Source organism: Giraffa tippelskirchi, chromosome 3, assembly GCF_054371585.1.
Source record: "Giraffa tippelskirchi isolate mGirTip1 chromosome 3, T2T-mGirTip1v1.2.pri, whole genome shotgun sequence".
In the NCBI taxonomy this organism is placed as follows: Eukaryota; Metazoa; Chordata; class Mammalia; order Artiodactyla; family Giraffidae; genus Giraffa; species Giraffa tippelskirchi.
In genome coordinates this window covers 51,157,266-51,177,544 of record NC_137277.1, presented here as the reverse complement: position 1 = coordinate 51,177,544, position 20,279 = coordinate 51,157,266, and the positions used below count along the sequence as shown (strand labels likewise).

The following is a 20,279-nucleotide window of genomic DNA, read 5'->3' as shown; positions in this document are numbered from 1 at the left end:
GCAGAGCTGAGATGGGACCCATGGACCTTAAAAGAGAGCAAGGCCTCTCCTTAGCAAGTTAGTGATGTCGTTGCTGGCCCACTAGCTACACCTGCTCAGGCAACCAGGCAATACTGAGACTCCTGGGCCCCAGCCCTCAGGCTGGGCTCTGGGTTCTTTGAATCCAAGATGGTCCAGGATGCTCTTCCCTTTTACTCCTAGAGTTTCCCTTTTACTCCTGCTCTAGGTCTGCAGGAGGGGGCTGCCTTCTTAGTGACACAGTGACATAGGTGCAGCTTCAAAGCCAGCCAGGGGCCAGGGCTGGATGCTCTTAGGGGTAGGGAATGGGGGAGACGGGGTCAGAGTCTTGGATTGTGTGGGGGCCCAGGACAGGGAGGTTGATGCAGAACAGAGCCCCCTAAGGGAACCGGCCAGGGCATGTGAGGCAGCAGGGAGCAGATAGGGGTCAGCAGATTAGCTGTGTGACTTCTTAACCTGGGACAAGGGCTCAGTCTTCTCATCTGCCGAAATGAGGACCGAACAGTGCTCTCTGGGGTGCCTTCCAGTTTAGAGATTCTCTGATCTGTGAAAATCAGAAAAATCAGCAGCGAGCAACCATTTCCAGTCTCGGGCTGGCAGCTGCCTGCTCTGCCCTCAGCTTGCTTGCAGAGGAGTTGACACTAGTGTTTGACACAGGTTGGTGCCCCTGAATTTACCGTGGGACCACTGGGTCATGTCTCTAGTCAATCCCAGACAGTGCCCTGCCTTCTTGAGCTGCCACCCCAGTTCCCATCAGCCTCTGCGCAAACCATGAAGGTATTTTTTTCCCTCCATTAAATTGGGAGAAAGTCCATAGTAATTTGCCTGTCGAGAGGGTAGCGCTGTAAGAACCAGGGAGGTCACATGGCTTCCTCAAGGTCACCTGGTCAGGCCATAATTAGATGCATGTTCTCCTAGGTGATGCCATCCTGCGGGGGGTGGGGGGATGGGGTGGGGGGAGCTGCTGGAGGTGAGGCAGAGATTGCCCTGGGAGTTATCTCTAGAGGACAGGAGGCTGGCTGCTCCGGGGCCAGTGGGCAGTAAGGTCCCCCACCCTGGGGCCCAGTCTCACTTCTAGCTGATTACAGGCTGTGGCAGGGTCTATAACCTCTCCAATTAGCCGGAGGCCAGACCCAAGGCCTCTCTGATAACCCCAGCTCCAGTGGCAGCCGCCATGGGGCCAGCTTATCTGGCCTCTCTTATCCTCCCCCTTCCCCCACATACTCCAAGAGTTGCCCTGGCTGCGAGCAGATGAATAACCAGATTGTCCTGCAAGCTCAGCCGGCAAGTCCAGCCCTACACCCACCACTTTCCCTGACCGAAGGAGGCCACAGCTGTTTTTTGCACCCCCTGGAGGGAACGGGCTGAGCCAGGGAGGACTCCTGACTCTAAGCTGCCAGTCAATCCCGAGTGGTTGGGGAGCACTCTTGGCTCTCCATCTTTGCCCGGGTGTCCGTGTGCCTGAGGGTGGGTGCAGAGAGCTGGACCCTGCCTGGAGCTCTGGACGCATCCCCAAGGAGCCAGCCAGTAGGCTCAGGCACTCTGGGGGCACCCCTCTCCCACCCGGCCACCTTTTGACTGAAACACAGCTCGGGCGAGGGGTGTGTCCAACTGAGCCAGAGAGGGGAAAGCTGCTGGTCTGCCTGCTGTCAGCCCCCGCTGGCCCGGGCCTCCTTCCGTGCCCAGCATGTGATCCTCACCCCACGGGTTCCTGGGCAGGAGGGACTGGCTTCAGCCACCCTCCACAGGGCCGGCCACTCAGCCTTTGGAGCGGAGTGTGATTCGGGTCCTCTCTTCCCCCAACACGCCTAGCTGGCTGGGCACCGAAGATTAAATCTGTCCTCAGGCGCCAGGATTGGATGGGGTGCATGTGAGGAGGGCCGGGGCCCCAGGGCTGCCCTGTTCTGGCTGGACGGCTGGATGGCAAGGCCTGCCTGTTTGTGAACTCGCCTCTTCTGTGGCTGTTGCATTAAACTTCACCCCAAACCACGCCTAGCTCAGTGGTTTCCTTCAGTCCCCCCAGGCCTCTCCAGGGTCTCTGTGGAGGCAGGACAGGGAATCGCACCCATCTCCTTCCCGCTCAGCACCCCCTCTTCATTCCCCCCCACCACGTCCCCCAACTCCTGTCTCCTTTCGGCCCTTCTCTTTAGGTCCAGAACTGGGAGTGGGGGGGGCACCGCATCCAGAACTTGTCATCCAAGGTTCCGACCATCCTTCACCTTCTGAGTTTGCAAAGAGAGGTACGGGACTTCCCTGATGGTCCAGTGGTTAAGACTCCCAGCTTCCAATGCCAGCGGTGTGGGTTTGATCCCTGGTTGGGGAACTCAGAGCTCAAAAGCCTTGGGGCGCAGCCAAAGAAAAATTTAAAAATTAAGAAAAGATATATTCTTTAAAAAAAGAAGAGGTAATGACAGGGATTCTGTCCCAAAGAGAAGGCCAGAGTCTTCATCACACTCTCCTTCCCACGTCAACCCAGCAGCACATTCCAAGGACCTGACTGCCACAGCCAGGGAGCCCCAGGGTGCTCTCCAAAACCCAATGGCTCCGGTGACAGGCAAGAAGGTCAGAGGATGGGTTTAAGTCAGACGCCACCCAAGTTCCAGAGTAAACCTCCTCCTCCTTCCTCCCCACTCCCCAACTCCCCGACACCTGCACTCGTCCAGGTTGGGGTGTTGGGAGCAGGGCCACGCGGTCAGGCTCCCAGGACTCTGCTCGGTGCTCGGAGAGGACCCTGACCCCAGCCACTCAGGGATGGACACCAATTGCAGCGTGATTTATTGAACAAGACGTGCACTTTTTGACAGGACCTCAGAAACCACGGTTTCCTTCACTGAACAGTACAGGATCAGGGTACAAGGGCTTACAGACAAGAAAGACAAACCCTTTCCATGAGCCGAAGGGTAAAGAAAAGAGGAAGGGGGGCTTCTCCTTCCTTCCTCCTTCCCTAATACTCCAGGCCTCAGTTCAGCGCCACAGGGAGGCTGGGCAGTGTGTGCCAAAGCTAGGACTGGGTTGGGGCTGTCCGCTCGGGGCCAAGATGCCCGCCGTGCTCTCCACCCCTCCCACCCTGCCCCCACCCCCCCCAGGGATGGGTTAGAAAATACAAAAGCGGGTCGACGCAGGACATCGTGTGCAAACGGAGGCGGGGACAGAGCTTCTGCAGAGTCTCGGCTACGCTGGCAGGCTTTGCCGGCCGGCCCCGCCAACAGGGGCAGAGGTCAGAGCGTGCCGAGGTGCTTTGGAGAAGGGTCTCTTCTCCATCCAGGGATGCTGGGTGGCTGTCGTCAGGAAGCTTGGGGAAGGTGGTGGATTCAAAGAGGAGCGGAGTCTGAAGGGTAGGAGCAGATGAGGGGCGTCTCCCCCTCCTTCCGGCAGGAGAGTGGGCCGGCCAGCCCGCAGCAGGCTGCTGGGACCTATGGGAAGCTGGTGGGGAAGAGGCTGAGGGGCTGACTCTCGTTGGTGGGCAGCGGAGATCGGTAGCCGTCGAAGTTCCTTGGGATGCTGCCGCTGGTGGAGCCCGAGCTGTTACTCAGGGTCTCGATGCTTCCCTCTCGCTGGAGTTCTGCAAGACAGGAAAGAGGGCCAGGGCCGGTCAGGGGGCGTTCTCGAGGAGAGGGGGTGGGCGTGCACTCTGGGCTGGCTGCCTGCCGCGAGACATCAAGCTGGGTCCACTGACATCCTTCTGCGGGGGGCGGGGGGGTGGCAGCCTGGGTCCCACGGAGAAGCCCCCTTGGCTGGCTGGCTCCCGTCACTTCCTCACCATGTGAACCCCTTTAGCCAGGAGCATGGCCACCCTGATGATGCGTCTGGACCACACTGCCATTCGCGGGGCGTGTGCCCAGGCCTGACACAAACTTGTGCTCAGCCAGCTTGCTTCCCAACTTCGTGAGAGGCTCCTGTCATGGAGCTCCTGGTCTGGCAGGAGGGGAGAAGCCAGGAGGCTGGAAGGACCGAGGTGTCCCTGTCTGGTCTATCTGCCCCTCGCCTCCCCTACCAGGGACCCAGGCTCAGCCACTCACTTGCTCACACGTCCTCACCCACACCATCTGCTTGCCTGCCAGGCCCATCCTGTTCCCTCCCCCTGCAGAGGGGAGTGCCTGCTTTGAGAGGGGCCTACTTGCCTGGAGTGCCATTCCTCTGGGCTCCCAAGTGTCCTGGAGACCCCCCCGGAAGGGACGTGCTCAGGGTCCACCCCGGAGTCAGGTCAGGAGGCTCCCAGCCCCCCGAGTCTGCAAGCCAGGCTACCATCTTGGAGGTGGCACCTGGCTCCATCTCATTCCACTATGGGCACCTTCCTCAACTGTCCTGCCATCTCTTGACCAAGACAGGTACTGGGGTGGGTGGGTGGGCTGCGAATAGACTTCCTGGCATGCCGAGTGCAAGGAAGAAAGAATTACTTCTTGGCTTTTAGAGAGTGGTCGGTTCCTATCCCCTCTCCCTCACAGTGGGCTCTGAGATGTGGGCACACATATCCCTTGGCAAACTCTGGGCCTCAAGCCAAGATGAGGTACCTGCAGTTTCTCTTTCCCCAAGGTACATCTGCCTGGGATGGAGTGGGGGGGTCTTGCCTGTCCACCCCGGAAGCCCAGGCTCTCAACGTGGTCATTTGAGACAGGCAAGGTGCGCTCAAACATGACATGTGTCTGGTTTCCTGTACCTGCAACCTGCGCCCGCGCCTAGGCCCCCTGCCACCCTCCATGCACAGCACAGCTGGCTTTGGTTAGGGGATGGGTCACGGCCTTCACTCCTGGGCTGGCCATTACCGGCCAGCCAGGAAGTGATCACTGACCCCCCACTCCCCGTGGGTCACCCCTGAAGCATGCTGGTGGCCCAGCAGCAGCAGCAGCCACAGGATGCGTTGGGGGCGTCTACGCTGGCCTCTTTCAGAGACGTCCCCAGTTCCACGTGTGAGGTGTGAGCCACCAGCTGTGTCCGGGGCCCAGGCTGGGAGGGTGTGCCTGGGAACCAGGACCTCTCAGCAGGTGGGGGGCTGTGGACACGGGCTACAGGCCTGGCGATGGGCCCTGACTGCCAAGAGGCACTGGCTGCCCTGTTGGGCCCGACCCTGAGATTAAGTCGAGAGTCATCTAGATGCTGCCGGAAAACCCAGACCCCCGCGTGGGCTCTCCCCTCCCCCACTCAGCGTCTAGTCTCCCCCTCATTTGGGGGTACAGGCCGTTGTGCCAAGAGGGACAGGACAGGAAAGCAGGGAGCAGACGCCAGGTTTCTACACAGAAGCTTCGCACTCCAGGAAAGCTCTCCCCATCCCCTTGGATTCCCCCGAGCGAAGCCGGGAGGCCCTGGCCCCGGTGCGGGCCGTCCCGGCACTAGGGGGCGCTGACAGCAGGGCCGGGAGGGAGATCGGCGGCGAGGCCCCAGCAGGGGAGCAGAGGCTGCCGGGCCTCCGGACTCCAGGCCCCCAAGAGAGCCCAGGACGAAGGGGCGGAAGAGGCAGCAGCCCGGGGCAGGCCCAGCGTTCCTGATGCAAAGTGCGGGCGCGTCCACACCGCCCCGGAAGCCGCGGGGAGCCTGGGACCAAGCGAGGGACCCCCCAGTGCCCCGACACAGGCCTGCAGCCACCCCCTGGCAGCGCAAGGACCCCGGCCAGCGAGTCAGCACGGCCGCCCCGCACACCATCCTGTGAGAGTGCGGGGACAGGTGCCACAGGGATTTCAAGATAACTTTGGGGCTCCCGGGGGCCAGGGAGAGCCTGCGCTGTCTTGCTCGTGTTTTCACCAGTGAGGCCTCGGGTGAGATGGAGGTGGCCCCTGCCTCCCGGGTGACCAGGCTCCGCTGGACTCATGTCCCAGGCGTCTCTTTTGCCTCTTCCTTCCTGTCCTTGCCCGTGGCTGCTGCCCACCCGGATAACTCCCAAAGCTCCCTACTGGTCTCTGGACCCCCAGAGCCCCCCTCTCCAAGCCACTACATCCCAAAGCCAGAGCATTCCGCCTGCAGCACAAACCTCATCTTGCTTTTCCTCTGCTTAAAACCTTCACCGTCTCCTAAGGGTCCTCAGGATGAGGTCTCTCAACTCACCTCTATCAAACTGCCTTCCGTGACCTGCTCCTCTCCAAGACCCCACCTCACTCAAGTGGATTTGAGGAATCCAGATAATGAGCTTGGGCAGTCTGGGGGCCTCCAGAGGCTGCTTCAGGCCTCTGGGTGTGTGCTCATCTGGGGAAAAGCCCTTCCCACGTTCCTGTGGCCCCCAGGACACCTATTTATCTTCGAAGCTTAGCATGCCCGCGGGCCTGTGCTGTTACCCTGGTAGGATGGCCAGGCCCCACCATGCTCCGTACTGACTCCTGCCTGGGGCCCCCTAGCATGCTGGGCATCGTCTGCTCACACGCTTGTCACCGTCCATGTGGGGGGAGTCCCTTGGAGGCCGGTTCTGTGTTTTATTCCCTAGTGCCAGCCACAGGGCCTACAAAATAGTTGGGTGTTCAAAAAGCATTTCTTGAATGAATGAATGAATGAGTAAATGGATGAATGAGTGAGTACGGAGGGAAGGCGATGGATCACTGCTTCTGCACCTTGGCTACCAGTTTAAGAAACCGGGGCCCGGTTGCTCCTGGGCTGTTGCCTACATGCCCCTGTCAAACTCCTTTCTCTTCTGCTCCGAGACAGGACCGTGTGAGTGTGCGGAAGCAGACGTGGCCATGGAGGAGGGGTGCACACACGGCCCCCCGCAGGTCACCCAGCCGCCCAGCCCTTTGGAGCAAGCGGCAAACGGAAGTGTGTGGCCTTACCTTCCTCCATCCCGAACACACGCTTTGTTACTGTTGGGTTGTTCGCGGGCGCTGGGCGGTTGGCATTGTTTTTTTTTTCCTTTTTTTTTCCCTTTTGAAAAGAAAAGCATTGAGGAATCTTTTGGGAAAAGATCCGGACAATGATGAAGAAGTACACTGATGTTGGCAAGCAGGAGGCGAGGGCACCAGGAGGCGTGGGGAGCTCACGCCGGGAGGAGGGTAAGCTGGCAGCCGAGTTCTGCAGTGACATGCACTTGTGGGGGCCTGGGGACCAGTCTTGGGGGCCCCAGAGACGAACTGTTCTGGCAGAGCCGAGACGCCCCTTGTCAAGCGGAGGGAGAGAGGGTCCATCCCCGGAGCGGGAGGAGCAGCTGTGAGGAGGGGAGTGGTGGGCCCGGTGGCCCATGCAGTGCCTGTGCAGGCGGGGCCCAGGAGACAGAGAAAGCCTGTGGTTTCCAGGGATGCCTCCGTGTGTTCTGACTCAGTGGTCCAGCTCAAGCTGCCACCCTCCTCCCCGCAATTCTAAGACCCCCTGGGTCTGAACATCAGTCGTGCAGCTGCAGTGGACTTGCAAGGAAAGCCCACCAGAAACCTGCCGGGGTTGCAAGGGAGAGCGAGCTGGGGGCTCTTTATGTGGGGGCCTAGTGGCCTCCCCACTCAACACAAGTATGTGGATTCTAGCTGGTGGGAAACAGCCCACTCTTACGGAGGCTGCTCTCTAGGCCTCTAAGATAACGGACTGCACTCAGACGGAAAATCTCACTGTGACCTCACGTTCCCCAGCGTCTCTGTGCGCCTGGGAGGTGGGTGCTGGTCTCCCCATTTTGCAGGCAGCTAAACCAAAGAAGAGCAGGAAGCCGCCGGCTCTGGGTACACAACCCCTCGAGAAAGAACTGGGCTGATGGAGACGTGACAACTCCAGGCATCACTGTGACTGGTCCCAATGCCCTCCACTGGCTGTGTCTACCCATTCGTTGCTGGTTCTTTTTGGAAGATTGGGCCTGCCACCCAAGCTGCCTCTCTAGGTCACGGGCTGGGACGGGGTAAGCCACAGCGGGTAAGGGGTGATGGAATGAGCAGCAACTCCAAAGGAGGAGCCTCAGCTCTCACGAAATAAGCAAAGGACCGAGAAAGCTCAGCCCTCACGCCACCCTATACAGAGCAAATTTCAAAGGTCTTGGGCAGGGGGGCAAAGAGGTGGCTGGCCTTGTCAGGGAGAAGTGACCCTGGTTCCCTGGGTGTGTATGCCAAAGGAGACCCAGGGGGAATAGAAGGAGGCAGGAGCCTGGCTGCCTGCAAACGCTGCCCCCCTCTTGGGGTGGGCCTTGCAGATGAGGGAGACAGTCTGCCCTGGCCCCTCGACTGTCAGCAGGAGACTGCAGCCCCTCAGCAAAGGCAGGGGCAGTGGAGACCAGCTCCTGGGAGCTCTGGGTGGGTGCTGATGGCCAGGGCCTGGCTCCACCCAGGGAGAGGCAGAGGATGAACTGGGAAGGGGACACACAGCCCCAGAGATGGCACGGGGGGCAGGGCATGAGGAAGCCCCTCCCTCTGGAGTGTTGGTCCCCGAAGCTGCTTCACCCTGGAGGGCCTTCCCCCTGGGGCCTGTCCTCTCCCTGGGGTACAGACCCTTCAGTCCCTTGAGGCCACTCTACGCCTGGCAAGGCAGGGACTTTGGGGGACACCCTGGATGCAGGTCTCTCTAAAGCAACAGTTACTTTCCTAAGCGCTGTTCCCCCATCCCCGGGGAGGCAGTGAAACACTGAGGACGCAGGGCCTCTGTGATTTTCAGGGAGCTGGGGCACCCAGGAGGGCAGGGGACCCCGGGGGAGGGTCAGGAGTGAAGCACTACCTTGGGCTTGGCCTCCTCCGGGCCTCTTCCAGGCCAGATGGCAGTGGGGATGGCTGGAAAATCAGAGCCCCCCAGGGAAGCCCCTTGGGTTTCTGGTGGGTGGAGGCATTGTGGGGAGCCCCGGTCTCTGGACTCAGAAGGAGGCCTGTTTCGGGGTCCTGGGCCCCCTGGTTTAGCCCCCAGGGACCCCTGGCACTTCTCTTACCACGAAAGGAGCAGCGTTCGCTGCGAGGCCCCTCTGGTGTGCTCAGAGGCTCCAGCCAGCCCAGCTCTGCACGCTTGGCCTCGCGATGCTGCTCATTAAAGGGATTAGCAGAGCACTTTTATTGGGCCCTGGCTGCAGCCACACACCCCATTCCCAAGCTAACTGCCAAGGCAGCCTGCGGGGAGCAGGATGAGGCCTCAGGGCAGAGTCTCAGGCAGCACCAGCCACAGGCTTCCAGCAGAGAGAAGGGAGGGGTCCCTCACCCCGCCCCTCGGCCTCAAGGCCCAGGTTGGGGAGGCAGATGAGGTGAGTGGTTCAGAGAGCGGGCTCTGGGCCCTGCGACCTGGGAGACTTGGGGCAAGGTCCTCAACCTCTGTGCCTCAGTGTCCCGCACAGGAGGCTAGCAAGGTCTGTTTCATAGTGCACTTGTACAATTAAATAATGCATGCAGAGTGCATCACAAAGTGCTTAAAGCTTCCAGTCAGCAAATGTGAGTTACTCTCATTGCTGCAATCGTATTAGTGATTGTGATTATCCACAAGACCTTGGGTGGGGGGTGCCCTCTGGCTTCCCTCCCCTGGCAGGTGTCTCTGCCATCCAGACCCTCACCCCTACCCCTTCCCTACTGGAACCCTGGAAGAGTCTTTCTTTTTAATCAAGAAATGGCCTGAAGAGGAAGATGGCAGATATGTGTTTACAGCTTTTCATTTCCCTCCTTGCCTCTTTGGAAGTACCCTCTTCCAAGCTGGAAAATAAATTTCCAACCCTGTTGACGTGCATTGATTTTTCCCTCCTGCGTGCACCTCCCAGTTCTCCCCTGTCAGCAGGACCTGTGGTTAAGCCCCCTGCCTGGGTTGGGCTCAGTGGTACCTCTGGGGAGTGATGGAGGGGGCGCGGGCAGAGCACACAGCAGGCAGCCAAACTGCCCATCTTGCCTAGTGCCTAACTCAGAGGAGGTCTGCAAACAGAAGTGATCTGGGTTCCCTTCCATGGTGAGGGGTCTTGGCTGGGGGCGGGGAGAGGGATCCTCTGACCCAGATCTTCAGCATCTTTCCTGCAGCCCCCAGGGATAAACAGGGAGGAGACCAGGGGAACCACAGGATGGCTTCGAGCTCAGCAAATGGTTCCAAATGGGCTCTGCCCCAAGCAATGGACATTATCAACAGGGGGCCTGCCAACGTGGGCCTGGGACCAGCTGTGTAGACTGAGACTCCGAGACAGAGGTGCAGAGGAGGTGGGGGTGGGGTGGCTGACTGCCTCCTGCAGGGCTCAGCTTCCGGTGCGGGAAGAACCCAGAGATGATCCGGATGCCAACTAGGGGGAGGTCCTGGTGGACGTGGCTCTGGGCTGCTTGTCTCACACCAGCCCTGGGCCTGGAAACTACTGTCCTCTCTCCCAGAGTGTTACTCAGGGAGGTGGGAGGGCTCTTCAGGGAGAAAGAGGGGGGAGTCAGCTGAGATCGCCTCCTGAAACTCTGACAGCTCTGTCCACACTGTGGGCAGAGCCAGCCTCAGCCCCAGGGCATTTTTTCAGAGGTTAAAAGGGCAGCAGTTAAAGAGGAGGCGGCCTGCAGTGGGGCCCTGATTTTCTTCCCACTCCGACACACCCACCCTTGCTCTTCCTGCCCCCTCGGCCCTTCAGGGTCCCACCCTCGGGCACCCCCACCAGGCTGCAGAGGTGCCAGCAGACCAGGGATCCGCTTCTCCACCCACACCAGGTCTTGGGGGCTGGGTGGGGCTGAGAAGGTGTCCTCTTTCTCCTCCAGCAAGGGGTTTCTGTTCCCCTCCCAGGCTTGCTTATGGAAGGAAGGAGGGTAGTTTCCCATAGTTGAGGGGCTGAGGATAAAAAGGCCCTCCCACATTCAGATAAGGGGAACCCTGATCTGGTCAATGGAATGAAGGAGTGGATGAAAAGATGGCTAACAATGGCCTGGGACTCTCCGGGGCTTCACACCTGTGTATGAGCACTGAGGCCACCTACTTCCAGTCATCTCACTGCACACTCAGCCTGGGGTCCCTGAGAGCTTGTGCCAACGGCCTGAGTCCTGTAGCCAGTGCGCAGATACACACCTTCCTTCCTGGCAGGAGCCTCTTTCAACCCAAGTGCTCCTGCAAACCGGCTTTCTTATCTCCCTGCCCAGCTCTTTTTCCTGACTGTCCCGCAGGTACTGAGACCCAGAACATCGCAGGATGAGGCCAAGGTCACATGGCCTGCCTTGCCCCTTGTCCTTCCCCTTCCCCAGCTCCAAACGTTAGGGGCAAATACTTGCTGCTCTTGCCTCAGGTACCTTGAATTGTTTCCCTCGGCCACTGGGGCCACACATGGGTGCGTAATAACCTCAGGGTTTAGGGGGAGACTTGGGGCCTAAGGGAGACCTCAGTCCTTCTGGGCATCCACTGGCTCTCCCCTGAAAGGTGAAACTCATGATCAATACCTGGAAAGGATGGCTAAGGAGACCATCAGGTGGAGAGTCCTCTCTGTGTCTGGAGGAAAAGACACAGCCCCTTCCTTCCCTCAGCGAGGACAGGTTCTCAGGCCTCTGGAAAAACCCTACTCATGAGAGCCGGCCAGTCTGGCATTAATACATGAGGCAGGGGTGGAGAGGCAGGCTAGATCCTGGAGCTCCTGGTGGGCCCAATGGGGATGACACAAGAGGCGCATGCTGGAATGCTGGGGAAGAAATAATCAAAGGGGGGGATGGAGGCCTGAAGAATGAGGCAGGGTCTGTGTGCAAAAGGCATCCTCCACCTGAAGCTGGGTGTGTATGTGTGTGCACATGTATGTACGCACCTGTGTGTACACATGTACGTGCGTATGCATGCATGTACATGTGTCTGCGGGCATGCGTGTATGCTGGGGGTGGGGCAGGGAGCAGAGCATCTGAGTTCCAGGCAGAGTAGCTCCCTGCCCAGCCTTAGACAGGGGGTTACCCAGGAGGTGGGCTGGGGTCTGGGGGCTGGAGCCTTTCCCTAAGGCTCCTCGTACCACAGCCATGACGCGGGATCAACTCCAGGCAGGGAGAGACCCACTCCCAGGAACCCCATGTGACCCAGGCCTTCTCCAGTCTTGGCTTAAGGGGAAGAGGGCAGGACCCCCCATCCCGGCCGCCGAACAGCACCCCATGTGCGGGGACCCTCTAGGGGCCACTACCATCAGTCTAACTGTAAATCCGGACCCAGGCAGAGTACGTCCTGTCATAGCATATTATACATGGGGCCAGCAAGGGTGGACCCGATCTGGCTCACGGGTCCCGGGTTTTGAGTGATGTGATAAATCTGGCTGAAACGTGCTTGAGATCAGCCAGATGGAGGAGCAGCCTGGAGGTGACCCTCCCAGTGACTGAAGAAGAGGTGGCCGAGAACTCGCCCTAAACCCTGCTCTGCCACAGGCGTGTTGAACGACCTGGACAAGTCCCCGCACCCCTCCTCCGCTTCACTACCTGTCAGGCAGGAGGGCAGCGGCTGCCCTGGCAACCTCACGACCTCACGGGGCGTGTGAGGCTTGGAAGAGAGGAGGATGCGAAGGTGTTTCGAGAAGCAGGATAAGCCCCGAGGGTGTGGGAGAGACTCTCACTGCAGTAGGGTCCTGGCTAGAGAGCTGGGGGTGCCCTCTCTGATGCTTCGGCTGGCTGAGGCCCTGGAGAAGCGGTCCTCACCTAGGAAGGCCCGAACCGCCCCCTCCATCCCTAGGCCAGCAGCACGGCCCGGAGGCAGAGCCTTGGCAGATGGTACCTGAGACAGACGTGGCGGGGTGGAGGGGGGCATGGAGCTAAGGGATGCCTGGCCGGGCTCTGGGAACAGCCTCCTCTGCGCACGCCTGCACGTGGAGCCCCACGAACAGGCCGCTCAGCATGGCTCTGGGGAGGACACAAGGCTTGGAAACTGTCCCAGCGAACCAGGTGTCCGGCAGCCAGCCTCAACCCGCCCTGCCTCCTGAAGTGGGGTCTTCTCGAGACCCTCTCCGGGGCTGTGAGATGACGCAGTGGCGGCCTGTGGACCGTGGGGGAGATGCTGTTCCCCGAACGTGGCTGGCCTGATGGGCTTGAGCTACATCTGGTTCCCATTCAAACGTCCAAACGTAATTAAATTCTCTCTGACGCAGCGGAAGAGTTTGGTAAGATGTGGCTTTCCCCCTTCCACCAGGGTTAAGAAATCACTGTCTCACACTCTGGTGGCTGACCAGTGCTCCTCCTGGCCACCGATCCCTCCTGCTCCGCCAAGGAAGGGTCTGTGCTCGGCTCTGTTTTCTCGGGGCTGGAGGGGCCAGGGCCCTCCCTGAAAGGATGAACAGCTGAGGCCAGAGCTCCTGTGGACTTCGCGGGGGCGGGGAGGTGAGCCACCCAGGGCACACAGCTGCGGGACCCAGGCTCGCCCTGGGGACACACCAGTGTCTGGATGTGCGGGGTCTTGTGACACCTTGCCCAGGGATTCCCCTCTCTGTAGCTCCTCATGACACCTTGCATCTCTGGCCTGCCCTGGAGCCCCGCTGTGGGCAACGCAGCCTTCCCCAGTCAGGCCCGTGGTTGGGGGGCGGCTGCCCCGCCCCCCACACACGGAGGAGGGATGCAGATGGCCAGGGGCAGCCGGGGAGCTTGCCTGAGGGACACTTGGGGCCGCCACGTTGTGGGGGCTTGCTGGTCACCTCTGGCCTGTCAGAGCCCTGAACGGGTTAACGGGCAGCTGGGTTCAAGGTGCCCGCCCTTGGTGGGACAAGGGCAGCCCTTTCCACCGCAAGGAGGCCCACTCATCCGAGGCATCAGTGCCTCTCCTGGCCTCCTGTTCAGCCCCTGCCTGAATTCAAGCACAATTCCCTGGGCGCGCTTGCCTTTTCCAGCTTCCCTTCCCAACTGAGCACCTTCAGTTTACGGCTTCTTTTTACTTAGGGATTTATGACTTTCACGGTAATGGGTTCCATTCTACTTCCTCTATGTCTATTTTTATAATCATTGTGGTATAGGCTTTACGAGACTCTTTGTTTTTTTTTATAAAATAAATCGGGGTATTATTCTTTTTGAAACAATCTGTCCTGCGAGTTAATGACTTCAAGAGGGTGTGGATGCTCCCCAGAGACAAACGGGGGCTGGGGAGGGGATAATTCTGGTGGGGGTAAGCAAGAATCTTCCAGATTCAAGAGAGGTCCCTTGATGACTCTAGGCCAAGTTGCTCACCGACACCCCTATCTGAGCTCTAAGACCACTTTTAGGCTCACAAGGCATTTCCACACCAAAGAACGCTCACCCTGGAGCCAGGCCCAGCACACACAGCAATCCCAGTATTGCTGACCTGGCTCTAAATAGGAAGAATTTTGTATATCTGATTCCAAATGGTTAACGGTTAGTAATGGATTTAATTTAATTTCTGGGTGGCATGACCGCCAAGGCCATGTGTCTGGTGCCTTCATATCAGTGAAGGTTTTAAGGAAATAAACCCAGTTCATGGATCAGTTGTCTTAGGCCAAGCCTAGCCAAGACACTGGCGCTGGGGTCAAGGTCTCTGTGGCCCCCGTTAGGGTCCCAGCCTAGGATCCTGAACCCATAGTCACAAGTCTTGATTAATCGCCGCAGTGCCGCCCACGGCAGAGGAGAAGGTGGGCAGACGCTGGGTTTGCCTTTGTGCTCTGTCCACAGACTGGTGCCGGGGCTCTATTCATTATTCAATTCGGCTTGCTCAGACGAGCTTTTCCATTTGCTCCTCCAGGAGGAATAACAAATCTAGAAATGCAATTCCACTTTGCTGTATTAAGATATTGATTTGCCTGTCGAGTGGAAATGCATTTGTTCTGTCAGCCACCCCTCTCCGTGGGCAGGAAGGGGTTAACCAAATGTTTATCACAAGGCTGGCTTCAGAGTTGAAAGTAATGTGATCAGTAATGAATTTTGTGTTACATTAGGTTGTATAAATGGACAGACAAGCGCAGACAACAAGTGGCCAGGAGTCGGGGCTAATCTAATGATGTAAAAATAGAGACAGCACCAATTATACTAGGGGCCAGCTCCAGGCTCCTGCAGGGACTGCAAATGAATAGGTACAAATCAAATTACTCACTAATAGACGCACTACAAGAGGGGCAGTCAATGGTAAATGCATTAGAGCCTAGTGACCTCTCTGCTCTGCACTGCAGAATCCAAAAATTTGACTTCCATCTTAAAAGTGGGGGGTGGGGAGTGAGGTTCTCAAAGAAACTCTTGTTGGGGGAACAAGAGTGACTACTCCCCACTCCAAACCAGGCCACGGCCAGAAGGTACCCCCCGTGTGAGTCGACCTCCTGCCCTCGCTCTGATGCCTCCCAAAGCCTGAGCACCAGGGGGTAGGGGGGCGGGGGTGACCTCTGGGGAGGACAAAAAAGACCAGGGGATGAAGCTCTGCACGTAGGCAAAGACAGGAAGTTACATACCCACACACTTCACAGCCATGTGTCTCTCAGGGGTGGTGGTTTTTACTGCTACATCAAGGGCTGTGTCTGTATCGAAAATAAAATGTTTCTTTAAAGAGGATTGCGACACGGACCCTGCAGGGAGCAGCCGGTGCGGAGATCAAGGGAAGGAGAGATGAGAATCTGGTTTGACCACTGGGAGCTGTGCGGGATGCTTGTGGTCTGTTCTGAGGCTCAGCGCGTGCACGGCTTCACATCTATTTCCCACCAGCCCAAACTGGTCTGTCCTCACCCCTCTGCTCCTCCTCCCAGTCCTGCCAATGTTCCTGCCTGGGGATGGAAGCAGGGAAGGCTGTGGGGGTCCTGCCAGCACATGGGAAGCCCCTCGGCTTCTCTCAGGCTCTATGAATGGAGAGACCACGCCCGAAGTTCCAACCTGCTGGGCAGGGCGAGTGGGCAGCTCAGAGAAGCCTTCTGACGTGCCCCAGCACATGAACCATATGCTTACGTTCAGCTCCCAGTGGCTTGGGGAGGCATCAAGTATGAAACCCAAGAACCTCCAAGCGGTAGTCCAAGGACCTGGCCCACGCCCGCATGGAGGCGGGGGCCCTGGCAGGCTTGGCCCCATTCACTCCCCCTCTAACCCAGCCCTAAGGCCTGCACCAGTCACACACATCAAAGTGGAGAGTGCACACTGGTCCTGGCCAACTGGAGATGAAGGGAACAGGTCAGGAAAAGGAGGCCCGGCCCCCAGCCGGGGCGGGGACAGGTACCGAATGGAAAAAAAGCATCCTGAACAAATGAAGCAACAGGATGTCAATTCTCCGCAAACTCAATTAAGCACATGGAGGGGTGGGATTGCAAGCTATCGGGCTACACTAAATAAAACACGTGTGAGGGGGTTGCGGGAGGTTTGGGAAGCCTGGGGCTGGGGGATTCTGCCAACACATCTTAGAATGCCTTCTGGAGTGGGCCTGAAGGTCCCTGGCCGAGGGGCTGGGTGGGGGGTGCAGGGGTGGAGTTCAGAGAGAAGTGAGGAGGAAACAACCACCCAATCTCAGAGGGTAGACAGCTGACTCTGGTGTGGGTGCTCGGGAACGCCTCCTTCTGTTAAACCCAATCAGATGGGCATGGCTTGGCCTTCCCGGTACAGGACTCTCTTTAGCTTTAAGAGCTCAGGCTCTGGTTTCCTAAGGGGTCAGAGGGCCATTTCCAACATTCATTGTCTGTGTGTGTCTGTCTTTCCTCCGTCTCCAGCCATCCCACCTCGGGGGTGGTCCCAACACCTCAGACCATCTTCTGAGGCAGAAGGGCAGAGGTAGGGGCTGAAGGGAAAGATGGGTATTTAACCATCCATGACTGTGTTCAACTTTGTTCAGATCTCACACCTTGCAGAAAGGTCAACGGTTAAAGTTGAATTCTCTGGCAGAGGAGGAGGAACAGAGAGAAATCCTCCCTTTTGTTAACCATTTACCCGTGTTCATGTCTTCAGAGAAGGGCCCTTATCTGGGGGGTCTGGTGGCTCTTCAGTCTTTGTCCAAGCCTGTCCATTTCCCACAGGAATCCCTGCTTCCCTGTTGAGGCAACACATGGAAAAGGGACTCTGAAGATTCACCAGTGAGGTCACGGGGGCACTTACTCCTTGGAGATAGGAATCGGTGTGCTCTGGTTAAAGAATTCAGAGTCAACTTTGGGCAACTGAGAAATGTGCAGAGATGCTTCTCACCCCAAAACTTCTGCATTATAGCTCTGCCTTTGCCTGGGGCTTTCAACAGCCTAGAGGAGAAGGAGAGAGGGGTGTAGGGGGTGGGGGTGGGGTGGGCAGAGGGAAGGAGGCGGGGGCAGGAGAAGCTACCTACCTAGAATGGGCCAGGAACCAACAAGTGTGTCTTTTAAACACAATCCCTTTTCCCATTGCTCTGACTGGCTTTCAATGACCTCTCAGGAGCCACAAAAACCCATCCAGTCATTCAGCAAACATTAACTGGAGTTCAGCTTGGCTCTGCTCCCAGTGCTGGATGCTGGGCAGGGAAAAGGCTGCTGGTTAGAGGTAACAAAGATGAACTGGATTCAGTCCAAGGATCCAGAATTGGGCTAAGACACACCGGACGGGCAGTCTGGCTGAGGGAGGGGCTGGAAGGACCACCGGAGCTGAGCCTTACCCCAGTGGGTTGGAGAAGGGAATACGCTGCTGCTCGCTAACGTTGAAGGCAACATGCATGACTTGTCCTGGGCCAAGCGTCCAGTGCACGGGCAGTGCAGAAGTTCAGAGAAAGGGGAGATCAGAGCCTGGTCTAAAAAGGGGACTGGGTAGGGGGTGAGGGCAGCAGGCCCCTGAACAGAGACAGGTCAGCAGGGCTCATGCCGGGGATGATGGGCGAGGGTGTCAGCATGAAGTACGAATAGGGGGTGACTGTGGAGGGGCTGTGGGGGAGCAGCCTGGAAAGATGCGGGAGACCTGAAAGAGACTCTGAAATATGACGGCAGGAGCCCAGGCGGTCAGCTGTGGGCCCAGGAGGGCTGACAGGGAGAGCGGGCCCTGACAGTGAGGTGGCTTCCTTCTCTGGGGCTCCCCTCTTGGGAGTAATAGGTGGGAATGACTCAGGTGACAGGATATGAAGAACTGGAAATTCTTCCTGGACATCTCCTTTTAATCCCACATCTCTGAGTTATGATTTCACATCAAAGCTTTCATTTTCTCCTACTTTGTCCGTCGTAATAAGGGACATCTACCTAGTGGTGGTGTGACAGGACATTTGCACGGTTGGCATGGAGTCTGAGATGTCGAAGCCATTTGGGAGGTGGCGCCTTGAGGACAAGAGACAGGAGGAAATGAGGCGACCGAAGCACTCAGCACAGGGAATGGCAGTGGCCAGGACGTGAAGGAACAGGAGGCCAACGTTTACTATACTTCGTGGCTTCCCTCTCCCAGGCCTTAGAGAGGAAGAAAGTGAGAGAGGGAAAGCTTTCTCTCTCTGAGGGCAGGAACTGTGCCCAGGGGCACCTCAGAGAGCCTGCCTACAAGGGGAGCCCCAGAGAGACAGCACCGGTCTCCAGAGGAGGCAGTGGAGAGGAGGCCCTGAAAGCATTTGTAAAGACACCAAAGAAGGAGGGGAAAATCTAGGGCCCAACTAGGTAAAGCAGAGAAGGACCTACAGGACTGGCTAAGTTGCTTGGACGACGGCGCATGCTGGAGAGTAGGGATGTTTAATAGCTAAGAGAGGGCTTTGCGGGTGGCTCAGTGGTAAAGAGTCCGCCTGCCAGTGCAGAAGACACAGGTTTGATCCCTGATCCGGGAAGATCCCACGTGCCTTGGAACCACTGAGCCCCTGAGCCACGACTGAGCCCATGCACCCTAGAGCCCGCACTCCGCAACAAGAGAAGCCGCTGCAACGAGAACCCAGTGCCCTGCAACCAGAGAGTAGCCATTGCTCTCCCCAACTAGAGGAAAGCCCGTGTGGCAACGAAGACCCAGCACAGCCAAAAATAATAAATAAATTAAAAATTTAAAAGCTAAGAGAATTAATTCAGCCCCCGTGCCTGCAATTACAGTCACGTGATCACATGGCACCTGAGATGGGAGGGGTATTATGGCTCCTGCTGCCTCAGCAGGAAAAGGTCCCCAAGCCTCAGCAGCGAGGCAGGCAGGAGTTCCAGGCCCATTGGAAGAGCTAATCCTAGAGGAAGGATGGAGGGGTGAGTGTACTCGGTTATGTGTTTTGGGGTGCCTAGCTGGTCAACTCCAGTACCAATAACTAACAGTGGTTGAGAGCTGAATTCCTACAGTCCTGAAATGAAAGCTATTAGCACGTGCGCGCGTGCACACACACACACACACAGTACTTTGAGTCATCTTTTGCAAAACACAGGTTGTCAGTGGATATTTATTAATTCACTTACTGAACTCTTCCTGTGATCATTTAAAAACTTCACACTGCTCAAAATGTGCTTTCCATGTTAAGATGGAAAAAAGGTACAGCCTTTTCAAAGAGTAAAGGTAAAGATTTCTGACAGAAATCTTTGGAAGACCTTTAGTTGAAAATAATCTCATAGCCTTTTCAGCTGAGTAATTAATATACATTCAGGAAAACTCAGAGAATTTAGCAGAACAAACTAGAGCACTGGTTTCCAAAATAGATTACAATTCATCGATGTGTTGTAAAATCAATTTAGTGGGTCAAGACTGCATTAAAAAAAACTGAAATAAAATAATCCTAGAGTGCTTTGCCTATACTACTGTTTTCTGAAAGTTTTATTCGAGTAAGAAATATTTGAGAGAAAGTATATTTGAGTAAGGAAGTAAGTATATTTCTGATGGAAGGTTAGAGGTAAAGATTGAGCCTTTAGTGTGACCCCCAAGAGTAACTGCTTCTGGACTAGAAGAGAATCAGTTAAAGAGATGCTGGACACAGTTCCCTGTGCTATACAGTAGGTCCTTGTCTGTTATTTTATATACAGTGATGTGTATATGTATTTTGTATTGGGAAAACCTATATGGGAAAAGAATCTGAAAAAAAAAAAGTATATATAGCTGAATCACTTTGCTATAACCAGAAACTAACAACATTGTAATCAATTATATTTCAATTAAAAAAATACTTCAAAGAAAGAAAGAGACGCTAGACGGAAAAAGTTGCAGCCTCTTTCCTACCCTGAGTGCTGTGATCAAAAAGGAGAATGAAACAGTGTTCTCAGGACTGTAGGAAGCCACAGTCATGGGGAAGAGATGGTCCCTCTTGACTGTGACTGCTGCCTTAGTGAGCTCCTAAGAGTCAACAGCAGCCAGGGGAGGCAGCCTGCAACAGACACGTGTTAGGAATACTTCAAACAGCTGATCAGGACCCGTGAATTAGGCCTAAGGGCTTTTGCTAGTGGATGTGGGAGAAAGCCAAAAAAAAAAAAGACAAGGTTTAGCTAAGTAGTGATTGAAAGAATTAAAGTCTAAAGTGAAAACGAAATTAATATGTATTCAGGCGTTTCAGAAAAATTTTTTTTGTATTATATCTTTGCCATTTTTGTTTAGTCGCTAAGCTGTGTTTGACTCTTTGCGACCCCATGGACTAGACAGCCCGCCAGGCTTCTCTGT

At 56.7% G+C, this 20,279-nt stretch overlaps 1 protein-coding gene across 17 annotated transcripts in view; it reads right to left on the bottom strand.

Moving 5' to 3' along the window:
• Positions 1 to 2,770: 2,770 nt before the first annotated feature.
• The window catches only part of BCAS3 (BCAS3 microtubule associated cell migration factor), a 611,473-nt gene continuing 593,964 nt past the window's right edge, over positions 2,771 to 20,279 (bottom strand). For 6 of the 17 annotated variants that reach the window (XM_081584990.1, XM_081585003.1, XM_081585007.1 and 3 more), the window contains one exon: positions 2,771 to 3,580. In XM_081584990.1, coding sequence (XP_081441116.1) covers positions 3,432 to 3,580 — 149 coding nt within the window. In that variant the 3' untranslated portion in view covers positions 2,771 to 3,431. Of the gene's footprint in view, positions 3,581 to 6,767; positions 6,859 to 14,123; positions 14,532 to 15,214; positions 15,281 to 20,279 lie in introns of those variants that run through there. The other 11 variants (XM_081584991.1, XM_081585008.1, XM_081584999.1 and 8 more) reach the window with 4 other exon arrangements.